This window comes from Onychomys torridus, chromosome 3, assembly GCF_903995425.1.
Source record: "Onychomys torridus chromosome 3, mOncTor1.1, whole genome shotgun sequence".
NCBI lineage: Eukaryota > Metazoa > Chordata > Mammalia > Rodentia > Cricetidae > Onychomys > Onychomys torridus.
In genome coordinates this window covers 14,266,474-14,292,910 of record NC_050445.1, presented here as the reverse complement: position 1 = coordinate 14,292,910, position 26,437 = coordinate 14,266,474, and the positions used below count along the sequence as shown (strand labels likewise).

General features: G+C 43.8%; 1 protein-coding gene across 3 annotated transcripts in view; it reads left to right on the top strand.

Moving 5' to 3' along the window:
* The window catches only part of Pde1c (phosphodiesterase 1C), a 497,292-nt gene that overhangs the window by 72,327 nt on the left and 398,528 nt on the right, over positions 1-26,437 (top strand). Inside the window, exon 1 of one of the 3 annotated variants that reach the window (XM_036181398.1) lies at positions 10,674-11,157. The exons of the other annotated variants lie outside the window; for them this stretch is intronic. Coding sequence (XP_036037291.1) covers positions 11,073-11,157 — 85 coding nt within the window. The 5' untranslated portion in view covers positions 10,674-11,072. Of the gene's footprint in view, positions 1-10,673; positions 11,158-26,437 lie in introns of those variants that run through there. 3 annotated transcript variants of the gene reach the window in all.

Below are 26,437 nucleotides of genomic sequence, written 5' to 3'. Positions count from 1 at the left end.
GCATGGGTTACAGAACACAAGAGACTTTACCTCAAGGATCTGAAGACACAGGGTCAGTTATCCATTTTTTATGCATAGGTTGGATGATGCATAGGAAATCGTGTAGAAATATGGCCAGACCTCTCATCTAACAGTAGCCTCTTTTCAGACTGTTCTTCTAGATCAACGATTCTCAACCTGTGCATAATGACCTCTTTTGGGGTTCGAATGACCCTTTCACAGGGGTCACATATCAATATCCTACATACCAGATATTTATGTTAAGATTCATAACAGTAGCAAAATTATAGCTATGCAGTAGCAACAAAAATAATTTTATAGTTGGGGGTCACCACAAAGGGTTGCAGTATTAGGAAGGTTGAGAATCACTGGTTTAGATGTTTTGAAACCATTCTGTGCAGCCTGCCTGCCCTTCCCTCCCTCCGTCCCTCCATCCCTCCATCCCTTCCTTCCTTCCTTCCTTCCTTCCTTCCTTCCTTCCTTCCTTCCTTCCTGGTATAGGCAGGATTCTTCTGTAATCAGGGTCATATGACACTATCAGACTAGGAAGTCAGAATTTTTGGTCAACCCTGGCACAGGAAATCCAGGGAAAGTTCAGGTACTGATTCTTAGGTTGTATTAGTAGTCCTGAGAGAAAGGGCTCCTGGTTTCCGTGATCAAGTCTAAGGAAGAGGAATCCTAGTTCCTGTGACTATCAGTGGGGTGCAAGATGAGAGACAGGAGATTGGGAGGCAGAGAACTGCTTCCGGTGTCTCTGCTCAAGGAGGATACATGGTGACAGACAGACCAAGCAGACAGAAACTGCTTCAGCCAATGGCCCCAACAGGAACTCAGTACAGACCTTAACAGGAAGCAATTGACACTGAAGTAAAATCTCAGAAGAGACCACTGTTTTGTCTTACTTCATTTAATTTTTTTTTTTTTTTCCGAGACAGGTGTAGCTTTGCACCTTTCCTGTAACTCACTTGGTAGCCTAGGCTGGCCTCGAACTCACAGAGATCTGCCTGGCTCTGCCTTCTGAGTGCTGGGATTATAGGCGTGTGCCACCACTGCCTGGCACTTCATTTAATTCTTAATTGAATTAATACCCCTTTATCCTTTTCTGCTTTGCGTTATTTCCAAAACATGTCTTACATGTCCATGTACAACACAGTTGTACATGCTTGAGTTGCTGAGTGTTTGAATCAATCCCATAAGCACATGCTAATTGCTGACTGGTTTGAGTCAGTTCCATAAGTGTGTGTGCCTAGTGCTAGCTGTGTGTAAACCTGATTGTGTGAAGGATGGCCCTGAAATCACAAGGAAGATAAAAGGAACCAACTCACCTTCCACTTCTACTTTTTTATTTTCTGTTGGCTTGAGAGGCATTGTGAAGGAAAGTTGGTCCCCAGATATATGTGAAAGCATTTACCGCAGTGGGAAAAGTACATTTTGGTAACTTAAATACCTGACAAATGCATCTCAGGACTAAACCGTCGAGACTCCCACCTGCTGCCAACTATAACTACTTTCTTTTATCACGACACTACATTCTCTGACTCTCTGGCAAAGTTTTTGGGCAGAAGTGTAATCAACATCTGGAAAAATTTGCTTGTGATTCTGAGACTTCAGTCATTTGTCAGTGTAGAGACTGTGATTTCCCCGCACAGTAAGACTTTATAATTCATGATCATAATTTAGAACTTTAGTCACACAAGTCTGTAAGTCCCACAGGTCTTTAGTACCAGCTTACCTTGTAGGAGGAGCACGCACACCTAATGGCTTGTTAATTACAGATACAAGTTGTCAGGTGTGTTGATGTGGCGGTAAACATCTCCAATAGGTAGTGATGTAATGCAGAAGAATGAAGTGTCTCCCCTACCCCCAAAAACAGGAGCCTGGAGCATGGAGATGACAAATGTGATAACCAAGGACAGTCTTATCCTGAGGCATGGAGGATGGTTAGAGTACATATTTGACACGGAACACTGACATACTCATTTCTCTATGTCTTCTTTTTCATAATGCTGGGGATTGGACCTGAGGCCTTGTAACTTCTAGGTAAGCATTTCACCACTGAGCTACATTGTTAGCCCTCCAATATCTCTCTAGAGCCAGTGCCAGAAACAGAATATTCATGTATTCATTCATTCATTCATTCAGTAAGCATTGATTCACTATCTATATGGGGCTATGGATATTTCTACATATCTGAAATACACCAATGAACAAAATAATTATAAGTGCCAAGAAACTTATATAGTCTAGTGAGAATATGCTTTGATCTGGCTTAGGATGGGTTATTTTAATATTTTGTTTATGTTATAAAATGTTTAAAAACAAAAGCCAATACTCATATGGAATGAAAGCCGAGTGGGGAAATACTGGGATTGTAAGGTTTAAATGGTGAAGGGGATGGGAAGATAAAAGAAAGGAGGTTTGGGGTGTGTAACCAACACTCAGGATATAAAAGAAGGCATATACTACTACTTTATAAGCTAAATAAAAATAATATTTAAGGTCCAGTGAGATTGTTTGGCAGGTAATACTTGCCACACAGATATGTACAGGCCTGACAACCTGAGTTCAGTTTCCAGATCCCATGGTGGAGGGAGATAACTGAGTTCGGCAAGTTGTCCTCTGACCTGTGACTCTGACCTTCTACTTATTTATACATAAATAAATAAACTTTACTTATTTATAAATAAAAAAAAACAAGATTTTGAAAGAGTGTGATACAAGATATCTTACATGGGTGGATAATACCCATCTCAGAGCCATGGATAACTGAATGAAACTGTTGGTGTCTGAGGTGACTCACCTATATCCTTATGGGTTGTTGGTTAGAAAGACCCCAAAGGGTGCCCTCCCCATCACAGACTATTGCTATTGCTCTTGGTTGCACACTAGTAATAGACGGTAAGACCCTATTGCAGGAGGCACTATGTACATTGGTTGCAGGACCTAGAGAAATCAAGCCAGAGCTGAACTGCAAACTTCCTCTCTCTTGGATAGCATACATAGTGACAGAGCTTCTGTGTAGGCTGTGGGAGCAGAAGAGTTATCAATAATGTTATGTACCTGTGACTCCTGAAAGCTATAGACCAGTGTGCCAGGCAGACAGTGTAATGGTGGCATGAATGTTATGGGGTAACCAATCACATTCTCTGGTTGGATTTGAGGCCTGCTTCACAGGAGGGTATTCATGCCTGGGAGGTCACAGATGCCAGAATGGAACTTAGCACTTTTATTTTGCTATTTTAACAGGGGATCAAAATGCCTTCAAAATATTTATGTTTATATCTATAAACAAATGCTTCTCTCAGCCTTTATCGGAGAAGCCTTTCTTTGCAATGAGTGATGGTAAATGAAGAGAATTTGAGCTAAAGGGGCCGAGAATAAGAGAGTGTTGTGTACTCAGCCCTAAACAGGACAATTAGATCATTGCTTCTAAGGCTTAGGGAACATTGCAGAAGAGTGGATGGAAATAATATAAAAGCTGCATGGTAGAGTGATGGGCTGGGAAGTGCTCTCTTCTGGACTTCACAAACTCATGGCATCCTCAGCTGCCTTTACTGGGAGTACCCATGACTGGACCCATGAATAGTCAACCACAGAGGATGGAGGAGGGGCCAGTGATGGATGCTTGGGAGGTGAAGTCATAGTCTTTAATTGTACACCCACTGGTAAGCCCACCATGTAAACAGCCTTGGACAGACTCAGTGTAGGTCATAATGCAAAGCAAAAAGATGTGATCATGGGAAAGGGACTTGCAGGGAGGAGTGGGAGCTGGCAGGGGTGGAAGGGATATAGATAGGAGAGGGTATGGAGTAAGAGTGATCAGAATATATTATCTACATGTGTAAAATTGTGAAGAAATAAACTTCCCTTAAAGAAAAGCCAATAGAAGTCATTAATTAAGTCTCTGTGTCTGAGTTGATAGCTAACTTTTAAGATATTTCTTTGAGCACAGTAAGACACATGTGTTAGTTACTTTTCTGTCATTGTGATCAAATACTCCACAGGAGCAACTTGAAGGCGAAAGGGCTTATTTTGACTCAGTTTTAGGGGGCATTTCCTTTCATCGTGGTAGCCGGTGGGTGGGGCAGAGTCACTTCATGACAGGCCAGGAAGCAGAGAACGCGGGCAGGCTGGAAGCAGAGGTGAGTTTAACCTTCAAAGGCTCCTAGTGGAACCAGTGAAGCCAGTTAGGTGCCACTTCCTAAATGCTCTACAGCCTCCAAAATAATGCCACAAACTGGGAACCGATTGCTCACAATACAAAACAGGAACCTGTGGAGGACATTTGAGATTCAAGCCAAAACAATACATCAAAGAAGAAATCAAACTACAGCTAATGTTTCTGTGTGGGGAGCCACTGGAGCACGGTGTGTTTGTGTTTATAGGAATTAGGACAAGTTTGAACTCTCTGGCTCTCAGAATCCAAGTTAGCTCTGGTTCCAACATCAGACAGTAGCTACTAGCACCACTCCGATTTCATCCCTTCCCCTTCCTCCAGCCCCCTCTCCTTTTCAATTCATTTATATTTATTTATATTTTTAAATACAATTTATTTAGTTTACCTTTTTACATCATGCGTCTTGATCCCATTCATTCCTCATCCCTTTGCTTCTGCCCTTTGCTCCTGCACTGCCCTCCCCAATAAAACAAAATTCAAGAGAAAATAAATGAAGAAAATAAAATGAGAAAAATTAAAAAAAAAGAAAGGAATTAAAAATCTTGTCATGGAAGCTTCAGTGTGATCCAAAAGTCATGCTGTACACCCCTTTGTCCATACATCTCTACTTGCAAGTGTTCGTTGCAAAGAGTCATTGCATTGATTCGAGGCCCCTGGCTTCCACTACACATTTGATGCATGGCCCCCCCCACCCCCCAGGACTCTTCCTGGACATCCCACTGATACCCTGTGTTGTGGAGATCCTGCAGCTTTGGGTCTTTGGGTCAGGTCCCTTCACATGCTCCAGAAGATCATAGATGGGGTGGATAGTGGGGCAGGCCAAGTCATAACCCTGGCCCTGGGCAGTTGTATGGTTGGTCCACCAGATGGGAAATGGGGACAGCTCTCCCATGGTCAGAATTTCAGGGCTGGTTTGCCTACACCTGTGCTAACCATGTTGGCTCTATTGTGCTGCCCTGGCGAGGTGCAGGACCTGCACTCCTGAGTGTTGCAGCTGGTGGGGGTCAGGGACAACTCTTCCACACCTGTGACCCTAAGGCCAGGTGTTGATGGGGGCGCTCTTGTGTTTTAAGTTTGCAATTTAAATATTTTTGAAGTACTAAGCAGGTAAACACACACACACACACACACACACACACACACACACAGACACAGAGAGAGAGAGAGAGAGAGAGAGAGAGAGAGAGAGAGAGAGAGCCCATCTGCCACATTTGATCCAGGGGAGGCTGGATTGGCAAAGTTTTTCTGTCTGGCTTACTTTCTCACTTGCCAGGTGACTTTTTATCACCTTCCTGTTTTTCTTAAATGCATTTTTAAAATAGTAGAAATTACTGTAACTTATTTCATAGTTTGTTCTTCTTCCTTCACATTTTGTTCTGACATTTTCTTCCAAATACCAGCACTGCTATTATTGCCATCGTCATCAGAAACCACACCCAGTATAGAAAAGTTGGTAATTAAGGAACACATTTGCTATTTTGTTTGAGATGAATCACTAGCTTGGAACAAAGTTCTTTTAGATCAATTTTCTTTTTAGATCAATTTTAGATCAAAGTTCTTTGAGATCAATTTAGTTGCCAGTGAACAGCTGATACTGGAGAACGTATCTGTTAGAAGTCATTCTGGCTAATATCAATCCCCCTTTGGACTGCCTGCTCACCTTTGCTCTTTAGTTTCCAGCCTTTGTGGTGCCCTTGATAATTCTGTTGCCAAGGTTGCCCCTGAAGTGAGTTACTTTCTCCGGGGATTTCAGCACCACACTGGGAAAATCTCACTGCAAGATTCCCCTTCTTTGTAACTGGAGGCCTGAAATGAGACCCAGGTACTGTTAAGGACTGAGCCTGGTACAAGTGCTTGACCAAGGCCGGACATCTGAGAAACCAAGTTCTATCCCCTGGGACTGAGTGCAAATGTTTACTGGCTTTGGCTGCTCTGTCATCCACCAGGGACCATGTGGGTTGTAAACTTGGATGCTCTGTGTTCCAACTCCCTGCTCCCCAGATTTTTGACAAGCATCTTTGGAGAATTTCCCTGGCCTACTAAAGGTTATATGCTGAACTTCTCTGTCCTGTTTTCTTTGCCTTTTCACAGCCTGGCACTTTGGCATTTCTATATATTTGTGTGTTCTAGTTACAGAAAAGAGAACTCTATGGCATAAGATGATGCAACATACAGCCATTATATTTTTGGCTTTCTTTCTAAGGTCAAGGGTATAATACAGTATTAAAGCCCTTTATATGATTAGCTAGTAATAGGACACATATAAAAGTCCCATTCTTTACAAGTAGCAATTAATTTATGTTAAGGTGATGGGGTCAGGTGCTTTGGTTTGGGAGGCCTGGAGTTAAAATTCAAAGTTTAAACTCTGGTTCAGAGGTCACATTATTATTTCAACACTTAGGTTAAAACCTACCTCTCCACCTGGTGAGTTAAAAGTCAAATTCAGTCAACAGGGTGGAAAGGATAGGGTTTCAAAAGGTGTGTTTACAAAACCTTTTCCCCCAACCTAAATTTCCTGGAACAACTTGTGGTTTCATGGAGTGATATGACTAATTTCTGGTAATGGGAATGTGGTGGTAGTGAACATGATTCTTTCATGCCTAGACCCTAAAGCCTTCCACATGGCCATTCGCCTCTTTTCTCCCTTCCTTCTACCAGCTAGCTCTAGAGGATCCAGGGAGCAATGGATTCCCAGCCCCTAGGGGTTAGCATAAAGCTTTCTCCATTCCACACTGGCTTTGTGATAAGGAGGGCTGGGCCACTGAGACTTTGAATGCTTGCTATAGAGGTTAATGGAAAAGACTAACAAAGGATTTGCAACTGGAGGTCCTCAATAGATGTTAGCACCTTTTCTTCTGGTTCCCAGGAAGCAATGCCTGAATCCTCTCCAGAAGGTTGACAATGGGAAGAGTTTTTTTTTGTTTTTTGTTTTGTTTTTCAAGACAGGGTTTCTCTGTGTAGCTTTGCACCTTTCCTGGATCTCACTCTGTAGACCAGGCTGGCCTCAAACTCACAAAGATCCTCCTACCTCTGCCTCCCTAGAGCTGGGATTAAAGGCATGTGCCACCAAGGAGACAATGGGAAGAGTTTATGGGGCTTGTCTAAGATAAGACCTTGAACAAGCCAGGAATCAGGTGTGGAAGCCCAGTGTATTAGACCAGGTAAGGAAGCGCCATGTACCCATAACACTAGCTTTTCCTTCCCTGACTTCCAACTACTTTCCTGATAGTTTATAGTTTCCATTAAAAGCACCTTCTGCCTCCCACTCCTGAGAGAAAGCCTAGGTTGCAAATGTTTTTCAGCTTTCCTAAGATGCTGTATGGCTTCCTGGAACTTTTTTCTAAAGTTGATGTGTTTTAAGTAGAGAAAGGACAGTACTAAATTTTCTGTTTAGAAGATCTCCCTAGCTGCTGGTTAATAGCTCAGAGTAGGAATGCTAGCTGGGTAGACGTTTTTTGTCATGGTTTCTGTAAGAGTCAGTGGTAGCCTGGACCCAGGGGAGAGGACAGGAAAGGTATTGGAGAGATGTCAGGTACTCTGAGACAGAGGTTCTGACAGGACTTCACTGATGTTCTATGAGAATGATGTCTGATGTGGCAGCAGGGTGTGTGGGGGTGGCAGCATCAGAGGTGGGATGTGGACTTGGTGTTATTCTGAGAGTATTATGGATAGAAACCCAGACCTGACCTATTATAAAGAGCTATTGTGTGAAACCTGTAGTCAGGAGTCCAATTACTGAGCTCTGAGTTTGTCCCAAAGTGGGACAAAGACGGGGGCTCCTTTTCCAGCCTCCACAGAGGTGCCAGACTGGCCCTGCAGAGACTTTTTGCCATGCTGAGTTTGACCCCAGGAATGCTGGGGAACTCCAACCAGTCAGGTGATAGATTCTCCTCCCTTGGGCACAGCTGGGGCACAGGTGGTAAAGGCTGGGCTGGCCTGAGAAAGTATAAGAAAACTTTCTCCCTACTTTGTATTCCCAACAACTCTGGAGGAGGAACGGGAAGACAGAGAGTTCTACTTCAAGGTATCTGCTGCTAAGGAAGGTGGTCTAGGCTGAACATAGGTGTGTGAAAGTCAGCAAGAAGACACTGTTCAGAGCAAAGCGAACCGAGTGGGAAGACAACTGATTCCTGGTCAATAGAAAAGGAATTGTCTGTGGGCAGAAGGAAAGCCAAGGACAAGCTGAGCTCTGGAAGTCCAGAGAACATTTCCCAAATGCTATGTTCATCCTTTTCTAGAAATATAAAAATTAAAAACCAATGAGCAATCCCGACATGATGATACATATCACTGTAAATTCCAGTATTAAGATAGATGAGGCAGGAGGATTGCCAGTTCACGATGAGCGTGGTTTGGCTTTTTTTGAGTGTCTTTCTATGTTTCTTCTTTAAAAAAAGTATTTATCTGTTTAATAATTTTTTCCTTGAGTGGCCTTGATCTTGTAATCCTCCTGCCTCAGCATGCTGGGATTTCAGGTGTACACCACCACTTCCAACTTTTGAGTTCTTTATAAGGTCCATATGCCAAATCCTTTAAAAATGTAATAGCCATTTTTAGCTTGTGGGCTTTATAGAAACAGAACAGGGTGGACTTGGCTTTCAGAAAGTTATCTGGCCACACCTGCCCCAAGTGAAAGAATAGAGGATTATTGTGTTTGCTGGGTTGCCTTGGCTTGGTTTGCTTGCTGTAGAGTCTTTTTTGAGGGAGCAAGCCCAAGCTTCTTTTGCTCTCAGACTCTAGCGCATCCTTTCCCGGCTTACGGCAGCATTGGGCCTTGTCTGGTTTCATTGGTGTGAGAGCCCTTCTCCAAGAAGGCTGCTTTCAAATTGAAGACAATGGATTTAGTAATTCTGTAGGTGTGCAATCTCTAAAACCAGAGAAAGAGAATGGTTCTGGGGAGAAAAAGTTTTTAAACAGTTCTAATTGTTCAGGCAAGTTATTTTTAACCACACTTAGGTAAATGATCACGTTGTTATTATTTTTGATAGATTATATTTCAAGAAGCTTTTCTGTTAAGTGTGATTAAATATCATTTGAATTTCACTCACTCAGGGAAAAATTTCCATCACTTTAGGCTCCCCCCACCCCCACCCCCAGATAATTTACTATGGGAGACACTAACTCAGGTATCCTGGTTCCTTACTTCAGGACTATTGTTGGCATGAAAGTAGGCAAATGTTTCATTTAAAAGTTCCAAGTGTGGAAAATGAGAGTGATTAGAAACTTTAACTGGTTGCTGTGTAAAATGCATGCAATATACGTAATACATAAAAAAAAAATCCTCTTACAAAATTAGTGGCTGAAACAACAGTTATTGTCAGGCAGAAGAATTTTTCTCAGCGTCTTCTACATGACCTTGGCTGAATGCCCATGCTGTTCGAGGTCCGACCTGCCTCCTCACTTACCTTCACTGGAAGAACTGGACAGTGAGTCTGGGAACTCTGACCATCTTTGGATCATTTTGCTTGATGCCACACTCAGGTCTGTGCTGCATGCTTCTTTCACACTTCCATCTTCCAGAAATGACTGTTACATGTTGAGGATTGTGCCATGACTCGTATGCACCCCTGGTTCTGGTGAAGGGATGGACAAATTCTATGAAAAATGAGGTTTGCGGGCCCCAGTTGTCTTTATGACTAATTCATCTTGCCATCAAACTATCACAGTGAGTGTGGCTCTAGGTCTTCACTGAGAGAACTTGCTATTCAAGTCCCAGCTAGGATCTGACATAACAAACTGTTTTCTTTAAAAGCACATGGTGAATCAAGAAAGACTAAATTTCCGAGGTGTGATTAACCCGGGCTCAAGGGGTTTATTGGGTCCCTGATCTACTGTCCTCTGAAGTCAGCTGAAACTACCTAGCAACACACTTGCTGGATTCTTAATCTTGGTGAGAATTTGTTAATGGTGACACATTCCTGTTCAGCAAATGAGGTTGAATTAACCGTAGTTTTGTGATAGCTTGGGTGTGGGGAGAGGGTCCCTCCGTGGGACTCAGCTGTGGTCTTTGCGTATCTCCAGCATGTGTCTGGTAGACGTGATCGTTTTAGACATTTGGAAAACCCAGCGACCCATACTGTGGGTTCATAAAGAGAATCTCCTGAGTCTCAAGTCTGCATCTTTCTCAAGCCTTCTGGTGCCCTGGTTCCCTCTTCTGTCACTAGAGCCTTAGCTATAGGATCCTTGAGATCTCCACCTCCACAAATCCCGGGAGTCCATCACACGTGACAAACTCAAATTTGAAGGGGTGGGGAGGTAAGCGGTTGGATACGGGTTGTTTAAAGTAGGTTGTAAATTGCATATCTTAAGGCTTTCGTGTTGAAATGATCACCCACAAATGAGTTAGTTACTTTGGTAATTATCTTCTGGCCAGAAACTGCTGAGAAGTACTATTATTGGGGCTCAGGGCTAGTCCGGGGGATGGCTGTGGGAGGAAGTGGGCGTGGCAATCGCTCTACTTCCTTGTTTGGAGTAAACTTGGGCGTCTGACCGCTGAGGTGTTGGCTTCTCCATCTCTTGTGTGCTTTGTGGGAGCTCTCCGCTCTGCCAGAGAAAACACACCTAGAAAAAGCACGACGTCAATCCCTGCCATTCCCTCGGGGTCCCCCAACCTCCCCCAGCCTCCAGAGAGCGAAGCGCGCGAAGGGGCGCGGCAGCCAGGGCCAGCCCACAGCCGGCTGTAGGCAGCGCTGCCAGTCCCCTGCCGTCGCAGCTGCAGCGGGTTGGATATGGGGCAGTGGCGGGGCCTCAGAGGCTCTACCGGGAGCCTTGGTTGTTAGCGTCCAGGTCTAGGTGCCTGCAGCCGCGTGAGCAGCTCTTAGCCAGCGTGGGTCTGCAGTCACAGTGCAGTGGAGGCTGGGCACCGGCTCAAGCTGGGACCCCGGAGGCACAAGCCATGACGGACGCCAGCCACAAGAAGGAGGGCTTCAAGAAATGTAGGAGCGCCACTTTCAGCATCGATGGCTACAGCTTCACCATCGGTGAGAACTTTGCACTCGGGCCGTTTTTGGCGTCCTCGCACACCCTTTGGTGGCGGTGGCCAGTTCTAAGCGGGGAGGAGGTGGGCATGAGAATCTGGGTCGAGGGTGCTGGCCGGAGGGAGCGCTTGGGAATTGTCACCTGCTGGGGGAAGCCCAGATCCGGCTGTCCCTGCTACTCCATCTCTCTAGCTAGCATCCCGCTGGAGTCGCTGGAGTCGATTTTCAATGGCTCATTCCACGCTGAGATTTGGGTAACGGGGTGTAGAAGAGGATGGATAGTGATGGATGGAGCCAGATATAAGAACGAGGAGGAAGAGGAGTCAGAAAAGACCGAAGGAAGTGGGCAGACACGGAGACAAAGCGTAACAGATATCTAGGCACAGACCACCCAGTCAGAAGTTCAGGACCGAGATATGAGGACAAAAGACAGAGAGGAGAGGAGAGCGCTCTAGAGAGACCTAGAACGAGGTCCTTTTAGAGTCCTAAGCTCTCGGAAGCTAGTTGGAGACAGACAGGCAGGTAGGGATGATGTATATTGTGACTCGAATGTTTCAGAAAACACTGGGGTGTCTGGGAGCTGTAAGTTGGGAACTCCCAGTGATTTCTGCTTTTCTCCTGCTCTAAACTGTTTATCAAGAGGAAAGAGACAGAAGGGGCTGAGAGTATCCTCAGGTTGCTGACCACAGAGTTCAATCATTAGAGGTGAGCATTGGAAGAGGTCTAGCCTCTATAGTTTTACTGATTTCTGTTGTTTTGAAACAACTTTTCAAAGTCTAGCATCTTTATCCTCTTGGGAGCTGGGCCCACCTGGGAGGTGGAGATAACTATAGGGCAGCTTCCTGTCGGAATGTTAGCTTTGGCTAGCAGCAGGCCTGAGGCAGGTACGCAGATGCTCTTCAAAGGTTCTTATTTAAGCAAGCATGCAAGTGAACATGACCTTCAACCCGATCTTGACCCCACAATGTCTTTGAGAATGAGGGTATATGCTGTTATGCTTTTGGTTCTACCTGCTTGGAGATACATTGGGGAAGTGCTGGAGCCAGGAAGAGACCAGTGACGAGGAGCTTGTCTCTGGGTCACCTGTGCTTCCAATGAAGCGCCCCAGAGTTTGTGGAACAGGATAAGCATGCACTCTTCCCCCAGATATATCATATCACACCTGCCACACATTTTCCCCAGGTTCTTCCTGCAGCTGGACTACCGTTCCCCCAAAAGGGCATGGAGAAATCATGCCCATCTTTTAGAAGCTTGCTTCTCTCCTCCTCTCTCCATCTCCATGGACGAACACCTCCACCACAGACCCAGGAGTTCACCCCCGCTACCCCCCAAACTGGCCAGCTTAGAATCAGCTGGTGGGAGCCTATGGGTAGTCCTCACTGTACTCTACACTCCGAGGATGCTGCTTATTTGCTTTTCCCTCTCTAGAGGACATGGTCTGTGCTCAGGGAAGGTTCTTAGAAATGAATCAAAAGTTTCCAAGGTCAATATTGTCTCATTTAAAGATCATGTAAATTTGAGTTTTCTTGACTCCGGTAGGAAAACTTTCAAAAGCAAGTTTTAAATTTTACCTGGTAGTTGCCATCAGATCTTATCCTTCAAACAACCGTGTCTTGCTAAGATGTAGGATCTTGGTATGATCCCCCTCCTTTCCTTCCCATGAGGGGAGATGGTCTAGCAGAGCCCTGTAGTCTGGTGGTCAGTAGGCCCCCAAAGTGAACCAGCCTCTGTGATGAGAGCTATAACCCTCGTTCATATTGTTGGGCTTCCTAGCCTTCTCATCTCTTCATCTTCCATTCCCTCCTGTCAACAAATGTTTATTGGATTTTACTGTATTAAATGATATAATTTAGCACAGTGCCTGCCACATGACAAAAAAATTCAATAAGCAATAATTGTTACATTTATTCAAGATATTAAACTAATATATGAGTAGTTTATGAAGACATATAGACTTTGGACCTATATTCAGGGATTTTACACTCAGGGTTATATGCTGTGTCCACAAAAACATGTTATAAAGTAAAAAGCAGTAAGTGTGATAAAAAACATTTTAGATTTTTAGGCCAATATAGACAATACAGATATTCAAAAAGGAAAAAAAGAAATTCACCTATTATATCATTCACTGCTAAATGTTAATAATCCTTGTTTACATTTTCCAACACTTTTTTTTTACATAGACACATTTTAAACATAGTGTTTGGAAATCTCATATTTAATAATATCTTATTAGTTTTGCTTCCTGCTCTATGAGAAATATTCCCTTAACCAATCTCCTGTCGTGGGCTACTTAAGCTCTTACTTTTCTTAATTATGGGCAATAATAAAAACAAAACCCTTGAGGATATCTATGGACGCTTCCCCTTATTAGAAGGTGCTCTATTTAAACATGAGTGTTTTCAAGGTGACAGAGTATGCAAAATACTGAAGGAATAAAGGAATAATCTCATCTGCCCAGTGAGCATCAATGATAACAAATCCACTTTGGTTTTTGTATACTTTAAATGGTTACACTTCTAGAAGTGCAATTGCTTGATTTTGCACATTTTTAGGGACTTTAGAACGTTTTGCTCAACTGCTGTCTGAAAAGAGTTACTATTTATGTTCCTACCACTAGTGTATCAAAGTTCTTACATGCTCTCAGGGTTCTAGTCTGAGAGGTGGGACGTGGCACCTCAATTCAACAAGTTTAACTATTTTGTAAAATTGCTCTTATTTTCCTTGACTGTTTCTCATTTACCTTGAGGAAGTTATCACTTATTAATTAAAACCCTATTAATTTAGGTAGTATATATTAATTATTACATACCATATTATTATTATATGTTAATTACTTTGAAAGACTATATGTTAATCATATAATAATTATATAATTGATATGAACTAATAGACATTATAATCACACATACATAATATCTTATTGGTTATATTCTGTGTGTGTTTGTATTATGTATGTGTGTTTTGTCATATATGTGTGAAAGCCTTTCAAGTGCATTTTGTCAGCTATGTTATTTTTTCCAAGCATGGCCCTTTTCCTTGCAGCATCAGGATCTGTCAGTCAGGATATATGCTGAAAATGCTGCTGACTTACCTTGTGTTTCAGCAGGATGGTCCAGGGCACCCCCGACTCCCACCCCAACCATAGTAGAGAAGCCTGAGGCGATCTTCATGGTTCCAGATCACTCCTTCTCTTGGGCATCTGACCTGTCATAGGAACTGCCTCTTCCTCTAGTCTATTAATTTGGAAAAAAAATTTAGTCCAAGGATTATGCTAAAGGGGTTTATATGACCCCAAAGACTCAAGAGATTCTTCTAGGAAAACCTATAGGGATAAGGGAATTTTCGGGTCACTGTAGATGCGAGATATGGCCACCCCTGGGACAATGTTGGGAACACCCCTTACCCCCAGAAGATCCCTGTTCTTTCTTTGGGTGAAGGCATACTTCCCTCCTGGTTCTCACTGGGCCTGTGCCTCTCTCAAGAGAGAAATGCCCCACAGGAATCTGTTCAGACATGGGCACTTTCAGAAGTGAAATTGCCTAGGGAATGGATAGTATCCTGGTTAGATCTTTATCAACTTGATACAAGCTAGTCATCTGAGAAGAGAAATCCTCTACTGAGAAAATGCCAATCTGTAAGGGGCATTTTCTCAATTAATTATTGATATGAGAAGTCTAGCCCCAAATGGGTGGTGTCACCCCTGGGCAGGTAGTCCTGAGTGGTATAAACCAACTTGAGCAAGCTACAGGAAACAAGCCAGTAATCAATGTTCCTCCATGGTGTCTGCTGCAGTTTCTGCCTCTAGGTTCCTGATTTATTTGAATTCATGCCCTGGTAGTCTAGTGATGGACTGTTACTTGGAGGTATAAGATGAAACACCCCACTCCCCAGTTGTTTTTGGTCATGGTGTTTTATCACAGCAATAGAAACCCTAACTAAGATAGTGAAGAGAGGCTGGAACAGTTGAATATTTTGTGGTAAAGGACAGCCCTGAAGAGTAAGGGCTGGGTGTTAAACACCAGTAATACTCCCATGAGCAAGCTTTGGAGGGTTGGACTCCTAGAACCCCTGAGCTACCCCGTACTCAGATTGCAGATGCTCTTAGGAACTGATGTCAGATCTGAATGAAAATGGGCTCTGTGTAGACAGAGTAGCTGTGGGGTGTAGTCTAGGCTCTCCACTAGTACCTCACTTGACTTACTCCATCACCTTCACAACTCTGAAAGATGATAGCTTGTATGGTCCCAGTTCTACAAAAAGAAATTTTGAGGTGAGGTGATTTTCTAGAAGTCACATAGGAAGGAAATGACAATGTTGGGATGAAACCATTCATGCCCTGCCTCTCCCACCAGACTCCTCTCTACACTTCATGCTTCCTCCCACACCGGAGGTGATTTCTGCCTGGCTCTGAGGCTAGCCTACCATTTTAATGAAGAGAGATCCAGGGGTTGTTATGCCTGCTGAGTCAACTCAGACTCCAGTAAGATCAGAAAGAGCCAGGGCTTAGGTAGTATACCTTACTCTCTAGAAGATGACCACGCAAAACACTAGGGCTTGTTAGCCTGCCTGCCATTATGTTTCTGGTCTGGTTCCCGGGTTCTCAGGTAAATGACTTTGTGTTCTCTTCTATGATTTGCTCAGGTCGTGGGAATGAGTGAGTGGTTGAGAGGGTCTGGACAAGACGAGTGCCATACGTAGGAAGCACTATCAGCCTGTCTTCCCCATGTAGGACACAGTTGGGCCTGTGACTGAAGCCTGTGATGGACTTGATTAACCTTGACTGAAAGCCATGTGCAGAAGTCCATGTGTGGTTGGCTCTGGTGTTGCACTTGGGAATGAGCATTTTAATGTAAAAGAGTGGGAGGGTGTGTGGGGTGGAGCAGGAGCTTGTTATTTGGACAGATTTTTCTTGTCTTCTGGAGTTTGAGTATCTTTTGGGGTTGGTGTTAAGTGCATTTCTAGATCCTTACTCTCTCCTGCAATGCAAACAGATACTTCTTCTTGTGAAAGAGCTTTGTCTTCAAAAACACAGAGACACCTTTTCTTGTTAAAGCATCCTGTGTGGCTCACTTGATCCCTTTCGATAATGCCCACAGCTCAGTTTTCAGATGAGAAAATGGGAGTCTCTCCTCCCATTTTCAGAAGGAACCAGTTGAAGTGTAGGCAGGAGGATGTGAAGTTGGAACACCCATAGCAAAGAAGCTGCTTCCATCAAAGATGGTGGTGTGGAAATTGTAGTTGTGTACTGATGTGTGGTCAAGAGAGGGATGCTTCCTATAGAAACTGCTGCTGGGCCCCTAGCCCTTGATTTCTTCCTTGTATTGTTCTTCAGGAAGAAAAGCAAGGAGTCCCTAGATGGCAATCTGAGGCCCAAGAGGCAGGACCTGAGAGACCCTGTCCCACCTTTGGATTGTGGGGCCTGTGAGCCAGAGCTGAGGGGGAGAGGTAGATTTGTCCAGGAGGGACAAAGGACAGCAGGATATTAGTGTGACTTGGTTGCCAACACTGGGAGTAGAGTTCCCACCCCTGCACAGGTCGAGAGGATCCTCAGCCTTGTGCGGTGTGTGTGGCTCAGGTCTTTCTCAGCCTAGACTGAGCTCTGTGCTCTCTCTCTCTGCTTTGTCTACTCTCTCTCTCTCTCTCTCTCTCTCTCTCTCTCTCTCTCTCTCTCTCTCTGTCTGTCTATCTGCCTGCTTGCCTGTCTGTCTAATCTATCCCAGACCTTTAGGCTAGCCTTGTAAGCATGGCTGAGGGCAAGACCCCAGGGAAGATAGAAACTAAAATATAGAATCATCTCTTGTTGACAGGGTACACATTCCAAGACCCCCAAGGGAGGCCTGAACTTGTGGCTACTTCCAGATCTTATGGATATATTATTTTTTTTCTTTAAATTTTTTTTTTATTTTTGAGATTATAAAAGAACTTCCTCCTTCCCTGTCCTTCCTCCAAGCCCTCCCATATACCCCTCTTTGCTCTTTTTCAAATTCATGGCCTCTTTTTTTTTTTTCATTAATTTTTTTTTTTTTGTGTGTAGGTACATATGTATTTTGAAATGCATAAATACAACCTGCTCAGTCTGGGTAATGTTATTTGTATGTATGTTTTCAGGGCTGTCCCATTTGGTACTGGGCAGCCAGTCGGTGTGCTCTTACTGAGGGAAGACTATTCCTCCTGCTCTCAGCCTTCCTCAGTTGTGTTAGTTGTCTGTAGTTTTTCGTGTGGGTTGAGGCCTCCTGAGCTCTCTCCCATCCATTTTAGCATGTCTACTGGTGTCCTCCTTGATCAGCTCATGTTTAGGCTGTCACATTGGTGAGACTTTATGGGTGTAGCTTCTGACATTATTAGGAGACACCACTGCACAGACAAGTCCCTGTTCCTCTGGCTCTTTCAATCTTTACATCTCTTTTGCACAAAGATCCCCAAGTCTTAGGTTCAGGGATTGTGATGTTGATTTATCAGTTGGATCTGGACTCCACATCTCTGCATTTTGATTGGTTGTATTTTCTGTAATGTCTCTGTCTATTGCAGGAAAGAAGTTTTTGAGTTATTTCTTAGCCATCTTTTTTCCTCTTGAGAACTTTCTCTTTGAATGGGTTCTCCTCCCCATTTTTGTTCTTTTTATAATTTGTGTACATTCTGGTTAGTAATTCTCTGTCAGATGTATAGCTGGCAAAGATTCTATGGGCTTCCTCTTCATTGTATTGGGACTGATTGCTTTTGCCTCACCTTTGTCCTGGAGGGTCTGCCTATGTTTTCTTCTAGCAGTTTCAGTGTTTCATGTTTAGGTCTTTGTTCCATTTGGAGTTAGTTTTCGTGCAAGATGATAAATGTGGGTTTAAATACATTCTTCAACATGTGGACATCCAATTTTTCCCAGCATCATTTGTTAAAGATGCTGTCTTTTCCTCAGTGTATGTGTTTGACATCTTTGTCAAATTCTAAATGGCTGAAGTTACATGCAGACTTGTTTGGATATTTAATTTTGTTTCATTGGTCTACATGGCTGTTCTGTGCTTGCACCATACTGTTTTTATTATGATGGCTCTATGGTATACCTGAAAACTGGAATGCTGATTCCCCCAGCATTGTTCTCTTTGCTCAGCATTGCTTTGGCTATCTTGGGTCTTTTGTGCTTCCAAATGAATTTTAGGTTAGGTTTTTTTTTTCCTCTTTCTGTGAAGAATGAGATAGAGATTCTGATGGGTATTGTATTGAATCTGTAAATTTTTGGTAGGATGGTCATTTTCACAATATTAATTCTACCACTCCATGAGCATGAGATGTCTGTAGCACAAATTGTTAGAAGGTCTTACTAATAAAAACAAACCTGGAGCCAGATATTGGGGTAAATGCTGGGAGATCAGAGAAGCAGAATAAGTCACAGACACCTCACCTTGCTGATTCCTCAGCTGATCCTGTTTCCTCAGACTGGAAGCTTCTGAGTCCTCATCCAAATGGATCTCAGCTGAACTGTTGCTCAAAAGCCTAAAAGCTTAACCAGGCTAGTTCTTGGTCCTCATGCCTTATATACCTTTCTGCCATCACTTCCTGGGATTAAAGGCATGAGTTATCTTGCATGGCTGTTTCCAGTGTGGCCTTGAACTCACAGAGATCCAGATGGAGCTCTGCCTCTGGAATGCTAGGATTGAAGGTGTGTGTGCCACCATTTTCTGGCCTCTATATCTAATGGCTGTTCTGTTCTCTGATCCCAGATAAGTTTATTAGGGTGCACAATATTTTGGGGAACATAGTATCACCACAGATGTCTTTCCATTTTCGGGTGTCTTTATCCCTTTCTTCAGAGGTTTAATGATGTCATTTGCTTCCTTGGGTAGGTTTATTCCTAGATAGTTCATTTTCATCATGACCACTATGAGTGGAAATGTGTTCCATTCTTCTTTCCTGTGTGTTTGTTGTTGGTGTGTAGAAAAGCTACTGATTTTTCACAAGTTGATTTTTTATCCTGGCACGTTGCTGAACTTGTTTATTGTTTCTACAAGTTTTCTGTGAGGTGGGGAAGAGGAGGAGGATCTCCAATGTATACTGTCATGTTGTCTGCAAGTAGGGATAGTTTGATTCCTTCTTTCCCTGCCTGTACCCCTTTAGTTCCCTCTTTGCCACATTGCTGCAGCTAGAACTTTGATACAACACTAAAAGGGAGTGCGGAAAGTGGACAGCCCTGTCTCATTCCTGAAGGCAGTGGGATTGCTTCAAGCCTTTCCCATTTAGGATGTTAGCTGTGGGTTTATTGTATATAGCTCTCCATTTGACACAGGGTAAACTGAGGCTCAGAAAGGTGAAGGGGTTTGCCTGGGGATTTACTTCTTAGCTGAGGATTCTGGCTGCTCTGAGACTCCCAACCAGACAGAAGCCAGCCTGTCTTCCTTTCCTCCCTCCCTCTTTCTACTTCTCACACAGAGGCCACTCTGTGAGAAAGGAAACCATTTCACGCTGGCCCAGGGGACTCTTAACTGATGAGCCATCTCTCCAGAAAAACAGACTTTTAAGTTAAATAAAATATCTTAATTTCTGAAGTTTCAGTCAAGCAAGAAGGAATCTGCTATTCAATATTATAGTATTATATATGTAGTAGCTCAACAGGTTTTTCCAGTGTTGAGGATTGAACCCAGGGCCTTGTACAAGCCAGGTAGATGCTATGCCATCAAGCCATATCCTCAGTGCCCAGTTGTTTCTTGTCCATAGTAGGAAAATGATAATAACCAGCTCTGAGTCCTCTTTGATCAGACACTCATATAAACTGTTTCTTGAAAAGTTGCCTTGATTATTGCTATTGGCATTTTCCTCCAAAAGGCATTCATCTTAGTGCCCACGGGTATTGATGTTCTCCCCCTGTTCTCAATATGCTGGATTCCTGGAGGGCCTCTAAGAACTCCCATTGGTTAAGCACCTTTGAAGATATGCCACCTGTGATAGTTTTGCAACGTGAGAACCTAATCACCAGGCCAGCAGTGGTGAGCTCACCTATGTTGGAATACCAGGTGGAGCAAGAAGTGGCTTTAAAGACCTGGGCTCTAGACGTCGCCCAGGCATCCTTTGCTCTGTGGCCTCAGGCCTCCCTCTCATTAGTAATGGGGATAACATTCTGTTCTGTTGTTGGGAGGTCACCGCAGGGCCAACAGTGAGGGAGCCGAGCACAGTTCCAGTGTCTGGTTATGGGAGGCTTTCGGTGCTGATGGTGGAGAAACTCCAAAACCAGGAAGCAGGCAAGACTCCCAGACCCACACGTGTCTCCTTCCCCAATGGTGCTTCCCACAGCTGTCTCCCAAGCCCCAAGCCAGCCACTCATGTCAAGTGCTGGTAAGGCTGTAAGGAAGATTTCCACCCAGGCCAGGAATCTGGAGGCCTGGCTCTCCCCAGCCAAGTGCTTCCAGCTGGTTCTGGGTAATTGGTGCCAGCTGCTTCAGGGAGAGCTCCTTGGCACTTCCTGGGCTGTTGGCAGGTGGGCTCTGGATTGTAGCCAGAGCTTGGCCTGAGAACCAGTCCTTCCCCCAAGGGGCCCAGGTGGCGTGGAGGCAGAACTGCTGGGAGGTGGTTTTCACTTGGTGGAGGGCAGTTGCTGTTGGAAAACGGCCCAAACCACTCAAGCCTCTGTCCATGAGAATCAGGCCACACATGCTGCTGCCGAGGTTGTGTGAGAGCAAATTCTGTTGAGTCTCTGACTCCTGTTTTAGTCTCTCCAACTGGCAGTGCTCCCTCTCCCTGATACATCCCAGAGTGACTCAGGAAGAGTCCTAGAGATGCTCTTCAAGAGACAGAGGGTTCCTCTGTTCTGGACTAGCGACCACAGCAAGGGGGAGAGCTGTTTAGATGTAGTCAGATGTAGTTCCCCAAGCTGAAAGCCGACAGCTGGAGGAGTGAGTGACCTGCCCAAGGTCATACCAATAAGTGGTGGCTCAGAGCAGCTCAGCTCCTCCTTCCCATCTTGCATTCTGGGTTGAAACCCTACACTGGGCCTGCTGAGTTGTGGATCTTGGGTATTCGTGTATTTTGGCTATTAGAGATCATTTGAGAAATTATTGGGGCATGTATGATGGAGAAACTACTTCTGTCTTCTCCCCTTAGTTCATTGCAAATCTGCGAGATTTCTGTGGGCTTAGGTGATGGTCCTGTTATCAGAGTGTGAGACCCTCCTAGCTCTTTGAGTCTTTTGATCTCTGTGTGGCCCCCAGAGAGGGCTAGCATTGTCTTACTTCTACTTTGGACCCAAATAGCCCAAATCAAACTAGAGGATTTAGGCAGTGGTGGGAGAGGGAACGGATTTCTATTTTAAAGTCATTAGTTTAGAATTTCCCAGAGAGCCCCACTGTGTCTAATGACTCATGATTCTTTACTTTAGACTTAGAATTTTCGATCAAGCCGGTCAGTATTGAAGGGGGACTCCAGCATCCTGAGGGAGACAGAGCTTCTTATGTTCTGAGCTAAGTGTGTTCCTAACCATGTGCAGGGCCCCAGAGAGATCGAACTTTCTAAGACAGACATTTTCTTCCGTTCTCATTTATGAGGCCAAAGACCATGAAGACATTTAAAAGATGCACATTTTAGTCCATCTGTATAAGACCATAAGCCTGGATTTAGTGACTATTTTGAGAAGCCTGTTTTGGGGTGACTGTGCAGTTGCTATGCATGATTCCATCCTATCAGGACCTGCAAAATCCCAGTTAGCTCCATCTCACAGATGTGTGCATGCTGGCTGGGTGAATAGGCGGGCCCTGAGTCCTCCCCAGGAAGAGGGTGCTTGGTAGGGGCGGGAGTCGGCGGTCAGGGAGGGAAGCCAAATGAATCTTGTCCTTACAGTTCTGAAACTTAGGCTGTTTAAACCAGAGACCCTTTAGCTACCCTAGCTTTCTTTTCCAGTGCCTTTGCCTCCCAACCTCATCTAGTTACACTCAAGTAGATTTTCTGATCTGCCAGTTTCAAAACTTCTAATAGCTCGTCCCATTGCTAGAGGGATCAAGTCTACCCTGGAAGGCAGAGTTCACTGGCTTTTCATGATACTGTGCCTGGGCCCACATGTTATAGCGCCCCTCCATGGCCATGGTTTGCAGTTACTCCATGAAACAGTCTTTATGGAGTTCCTACTACATACCAGCTGTCCTGGTGGGTGCCAGGGACACAAAAGATCAAGGTAGCTGGTAGAGATACAATACGATAAAAAGAACCATCCCTGACTTGGCATTTTCTGTCCACTGTGGTTCACCTGTGTATTGTGGTATGATGGAGAGGTTTGGGTGCTATGTGTGGTACAGCAGTGTGGCTCTTATCCTCTGCACTTGGCCAGTTTTGGGTATCTGTGTTTGCCACTGTCTATTGCAAATAGATGGGTGTTGAGAAATGCATTGACTTATGGGTTTATCGATAAGTGATTAGGATTTAGCTTAACACTATGTCCATTTAGCAGCATATAGTAGTAGTTTCTCTGGTAGGGCATGTGTCCTGTTTATCCATAGGTTCTTGGTATGGGGTTCATTTGTGGAGCAGGGCTTCAATCCAATCAGAAAATGGTTGGTTATTCCTATGATGTTCCTGTCACTATCCCACCAGTGGGCATGTCTTGCCAGGCCAGTCATTGTTGTAGCTTGAAGGGCTTACAGCTGGGGAAGACTGATGACTGCTTTTCTCCTCTGGGAGCTGCATAGTGCCTTTTAGCACTATAAATCTACCCAGTAGGGATGAAGCTTCCAGGTCAGTACCACTTTGATTTCTACCTGCTCTATGACTCTAGGATGTGGTGTCTTCAACAATAGTGTCTTACCATACTGTTCTGAGGGGTATCCAAGTGCAGTGGCAATAGCCTTTAATACTTGGGGGTCCATGGGACCTCACTGGCTAACAATGACATTGTGCATTCCTGGCTCTGGGGTTTTTATTTGCAGGACAACTTTGAGAGTTAAAATTTCATAAAGGACCAGATCGTTCACTGATCTGTCCATCTAATTTTTCCCATAAAGGTTTTCTGAGGAAGCTTTTGGTTTGAGTCCTAGGCACACATTTCCAACAAACCTTTGGCTCATTATTATTCTGAGTTTACAGGTATGGGAGCTAAGGCTCAGGAGATTCAGTAATAGGGCTGGGACTTGAAGCCCTTTCTGTCTCTGTGCCTCCCTGTAGCAGTTGGCCTGTCTCTATGCAGGGCTCTGTGCTGGTGCTGTGTGACTAGGGTCTTGGGACTTCACACTCCTTGCAGGAGAATTCATTATACATTCCGACATTGCAGCAGACTCTCTGCTGGGTTGTGCAGTTATTGTCATTTGTGTGTCCAGTGTGTTAGAGGCATATTAGATTTTCCTTCATGGAAACACTATCTAAATGTGCCGTGGGCATGCAATGTGAAATGTATGTGTTAGTGTATTGTGGGTTCACTAAATGCCTCTGCCTCCTGCCTCCTGGTCCCTGTTGATTAAGGGTGTGGGTAGTGATGGCTGGAACTTGACATCTCTGCTGACGGTCAGTTTAAGCTTACAGAGGGCAAGGTTGGGGGCCCTTCGAATCAGGCCTTGGAGTTCCACAGCAGGGCTGTTTTCAGAGCTGGATGTGTGATGAGGGGAAACTTGTGGTAATTACTGAGCAGATGCCCTTAATGAGGTCTCTGCTGGATTTCCAGCTGGCATCAAGAGCTCTGCATTGGGACAGGAATACCGAAGTCACTGGATGATTCTGTGACGTCACATCCTCCCCTGTTGTCATAGCAGCTATAATCATCTTACTGAAAGAGTCCCTCAGGGTGCTGGCAAGCCACATCTTTTTCCACTTATGGGAACCACGGTGCTTCCTTCCACAGTGAGGAGAGAACTAGCATGCCTGAGCTCTTTAGAAGAAGGAGAAGCTTAATTTCAGTGTGTCATCAAAACTACTCTCATTGTCTTAACAATGATTATGCTGCTGCACTTGATTCCAGAAAAAAATTATAAAGATTGGCAGGGAAGATACAGGGTCCTACCCACAACATCAAAATGTGAACATTTTGTTAAACATTTGCCTGAACAAAAATGTTTTTAATGAGCATGCACATTCATTGTTACTTTTTCAAATGTGTTATCATTACTATGGTTTACTTTTATCTCCACAGACAATGTGTAATTAGTATTTTTTCGTATCAGTATTTCAAGAGTTGCTAAGGTGTGATGGTTCACCTAGATTCTGTACCATTGGGTGTTTAAATCTCTTCTGCTTTCCAAGAGTCACTAGCAAAGTTACAGGACACATCATGGTCCCCATATCTTTATGACTTCTTTTGCCTTCAGATAAATTCCTAGAAACAAACTTGCTGGGTGGTGAGAGTTGGATCTATGCTGTCAAGTTACATTATAGGGGTACATTATATTTCCTTTGAAATACACGTTTTATGCCACCCGCCTCTCCAGTGTTGTATCACATTGTAATTTCCTCTAGAAGGCACTTTTTTCTATTTTTGTTATGAATGCTGGATTTAAGTTTTGAAAGTTAATTTTGTGACTTACACCCATTTTTCCAACGTGTCATTTGATCATTTGTACTTCTTTCATAAATAGTTCATTTCTTTTCATTTAGTGTTTTTATTTTTATTAATGTTTTTATTATTTGAGAATTTCATATAATTTGTTCATACTCATTCCCTTCCCCCAACTCTTCCCAGATCTTCCCCCATCTTCCTACCCACCCATCTTCATGTTCTCTCTTTCAAAAAAGAAAAATAATCCAACAACCAAACAACAAACTGCTCCTATACCCCCAAACACAGAGTCCGGTTTGTGTTGTCCAACTACTCCTGGGCATGAGACCTGCCCTGGAGTGTGGTTGACATACCCCGTGACACTCCACTGACAAAAACTGGTTTCCCTCTCTGAGCAGGTGTCAGTTGTGACTCACTCTTGGCCGGGAGTGGAACTTTGTATCACTTCTTCTCTATCCTGGGACTTCTGTTGCCTTGAGCTTGTGCACATCTGCACATCCTGCCATGTCTCTGTGAGTCCATACGTGCACCTGCCCTCTTATGTCTGCTGAATGATGTTTCTTTGAAGTTATCAATACCTCTGCTCTTGTTATCTTTCCTCCTTCTCTTCTGCATCGATTCCCTGAACCTTCAGGGGATCAATTATTTTTTTAAATATGTATTTTTATTGGTTCTTTAAATTTTTATATGTGTTTTGATCATTTTTAACTCTCCCCAAACTCCTCCCAGACCTACATTCTCTTTCCTGCTTCCCCAGCTTTGTGTCATTAAAAAAAATATTTTAAAACATGACCAAGTACAATTTGTGCTATCCAATATTCTTTGCATGTGTGGCTTTCCATTGGAGAGTGGCTGACTTACCAGGGGCTATAATGAGAGAGAAAACTTTTCTACCTCTCCCAGTAGCTATCAGTTGCCAATAGCTCCATGGCAAGGGGGTGAGATTTCCCAGCCAACTCCCCTCTCCACACCGAGATTTGGTCTGGCTTGGACTTGCTCGGGCATTGTGCATGCTGTCACAAGCACCATGAACCCTGCTCTGTGCAGAGGACACTGTTTCTTTGGAGTCATCTACCACCTGTGGCTCTTACAATTTTTTCACCCTGTCTTACCCAGTGACCATCAGGCTTTTGGAAGAGTGAGTGCAGTGAATATGTTCCCTATAGGGCTGGTCTTTCTGGAACCTTTTATTCTCTGAACCTTGGCCAGTTGCGGGTCTGTGTGTTAATCATCATCTACTGCAAATAGAAACTTCTCTGAAGAGGTTTGAGATGTGCTAATCTGTGGGTATAACAATGAGTCATTAGGAGCTGGCAATTTGAGAGTTAGAAAATAGCGTATAACTGTTCTGTTAATTTTGTGAAGGTGAACCTGTTTTCCCATGTGCTGATTTATCGTTTGTGTTTCTTTTAGAAGTGGCACATGTCTTTCTTTTACGTTAGTTCTTTTCTCCCTTTAAGACAGGGTTTTGCTGTGAGCCCCAGATTATCCTAAGCCTCATAAAGCCCTGCCTTAGTGTCCCAAATCCTGGGATTGCAGGCCTACACCATCATATCCAACTTATATAGTAATTTTGTTTCCCACTGAAATGTGATGGTCAATTTTTTTTTTTTTGCATAAAACATCAACAGCCATTTAAACGAACTTTGGTTGGAAATATTTAGTTGCCTCATCAGACCAAGAACTTAAGTTTCTCATTCTTTTGCTTCTATTCTGTTTGCTTGAGAAACACTAGTTTAAAAAAATTATAATGTTAATTAAAATATAATTAGATTACTTTACTCCTTCTCTTTCCTTCCTCCAATTTCTCCCATGTCCCTGGTCTCTAGC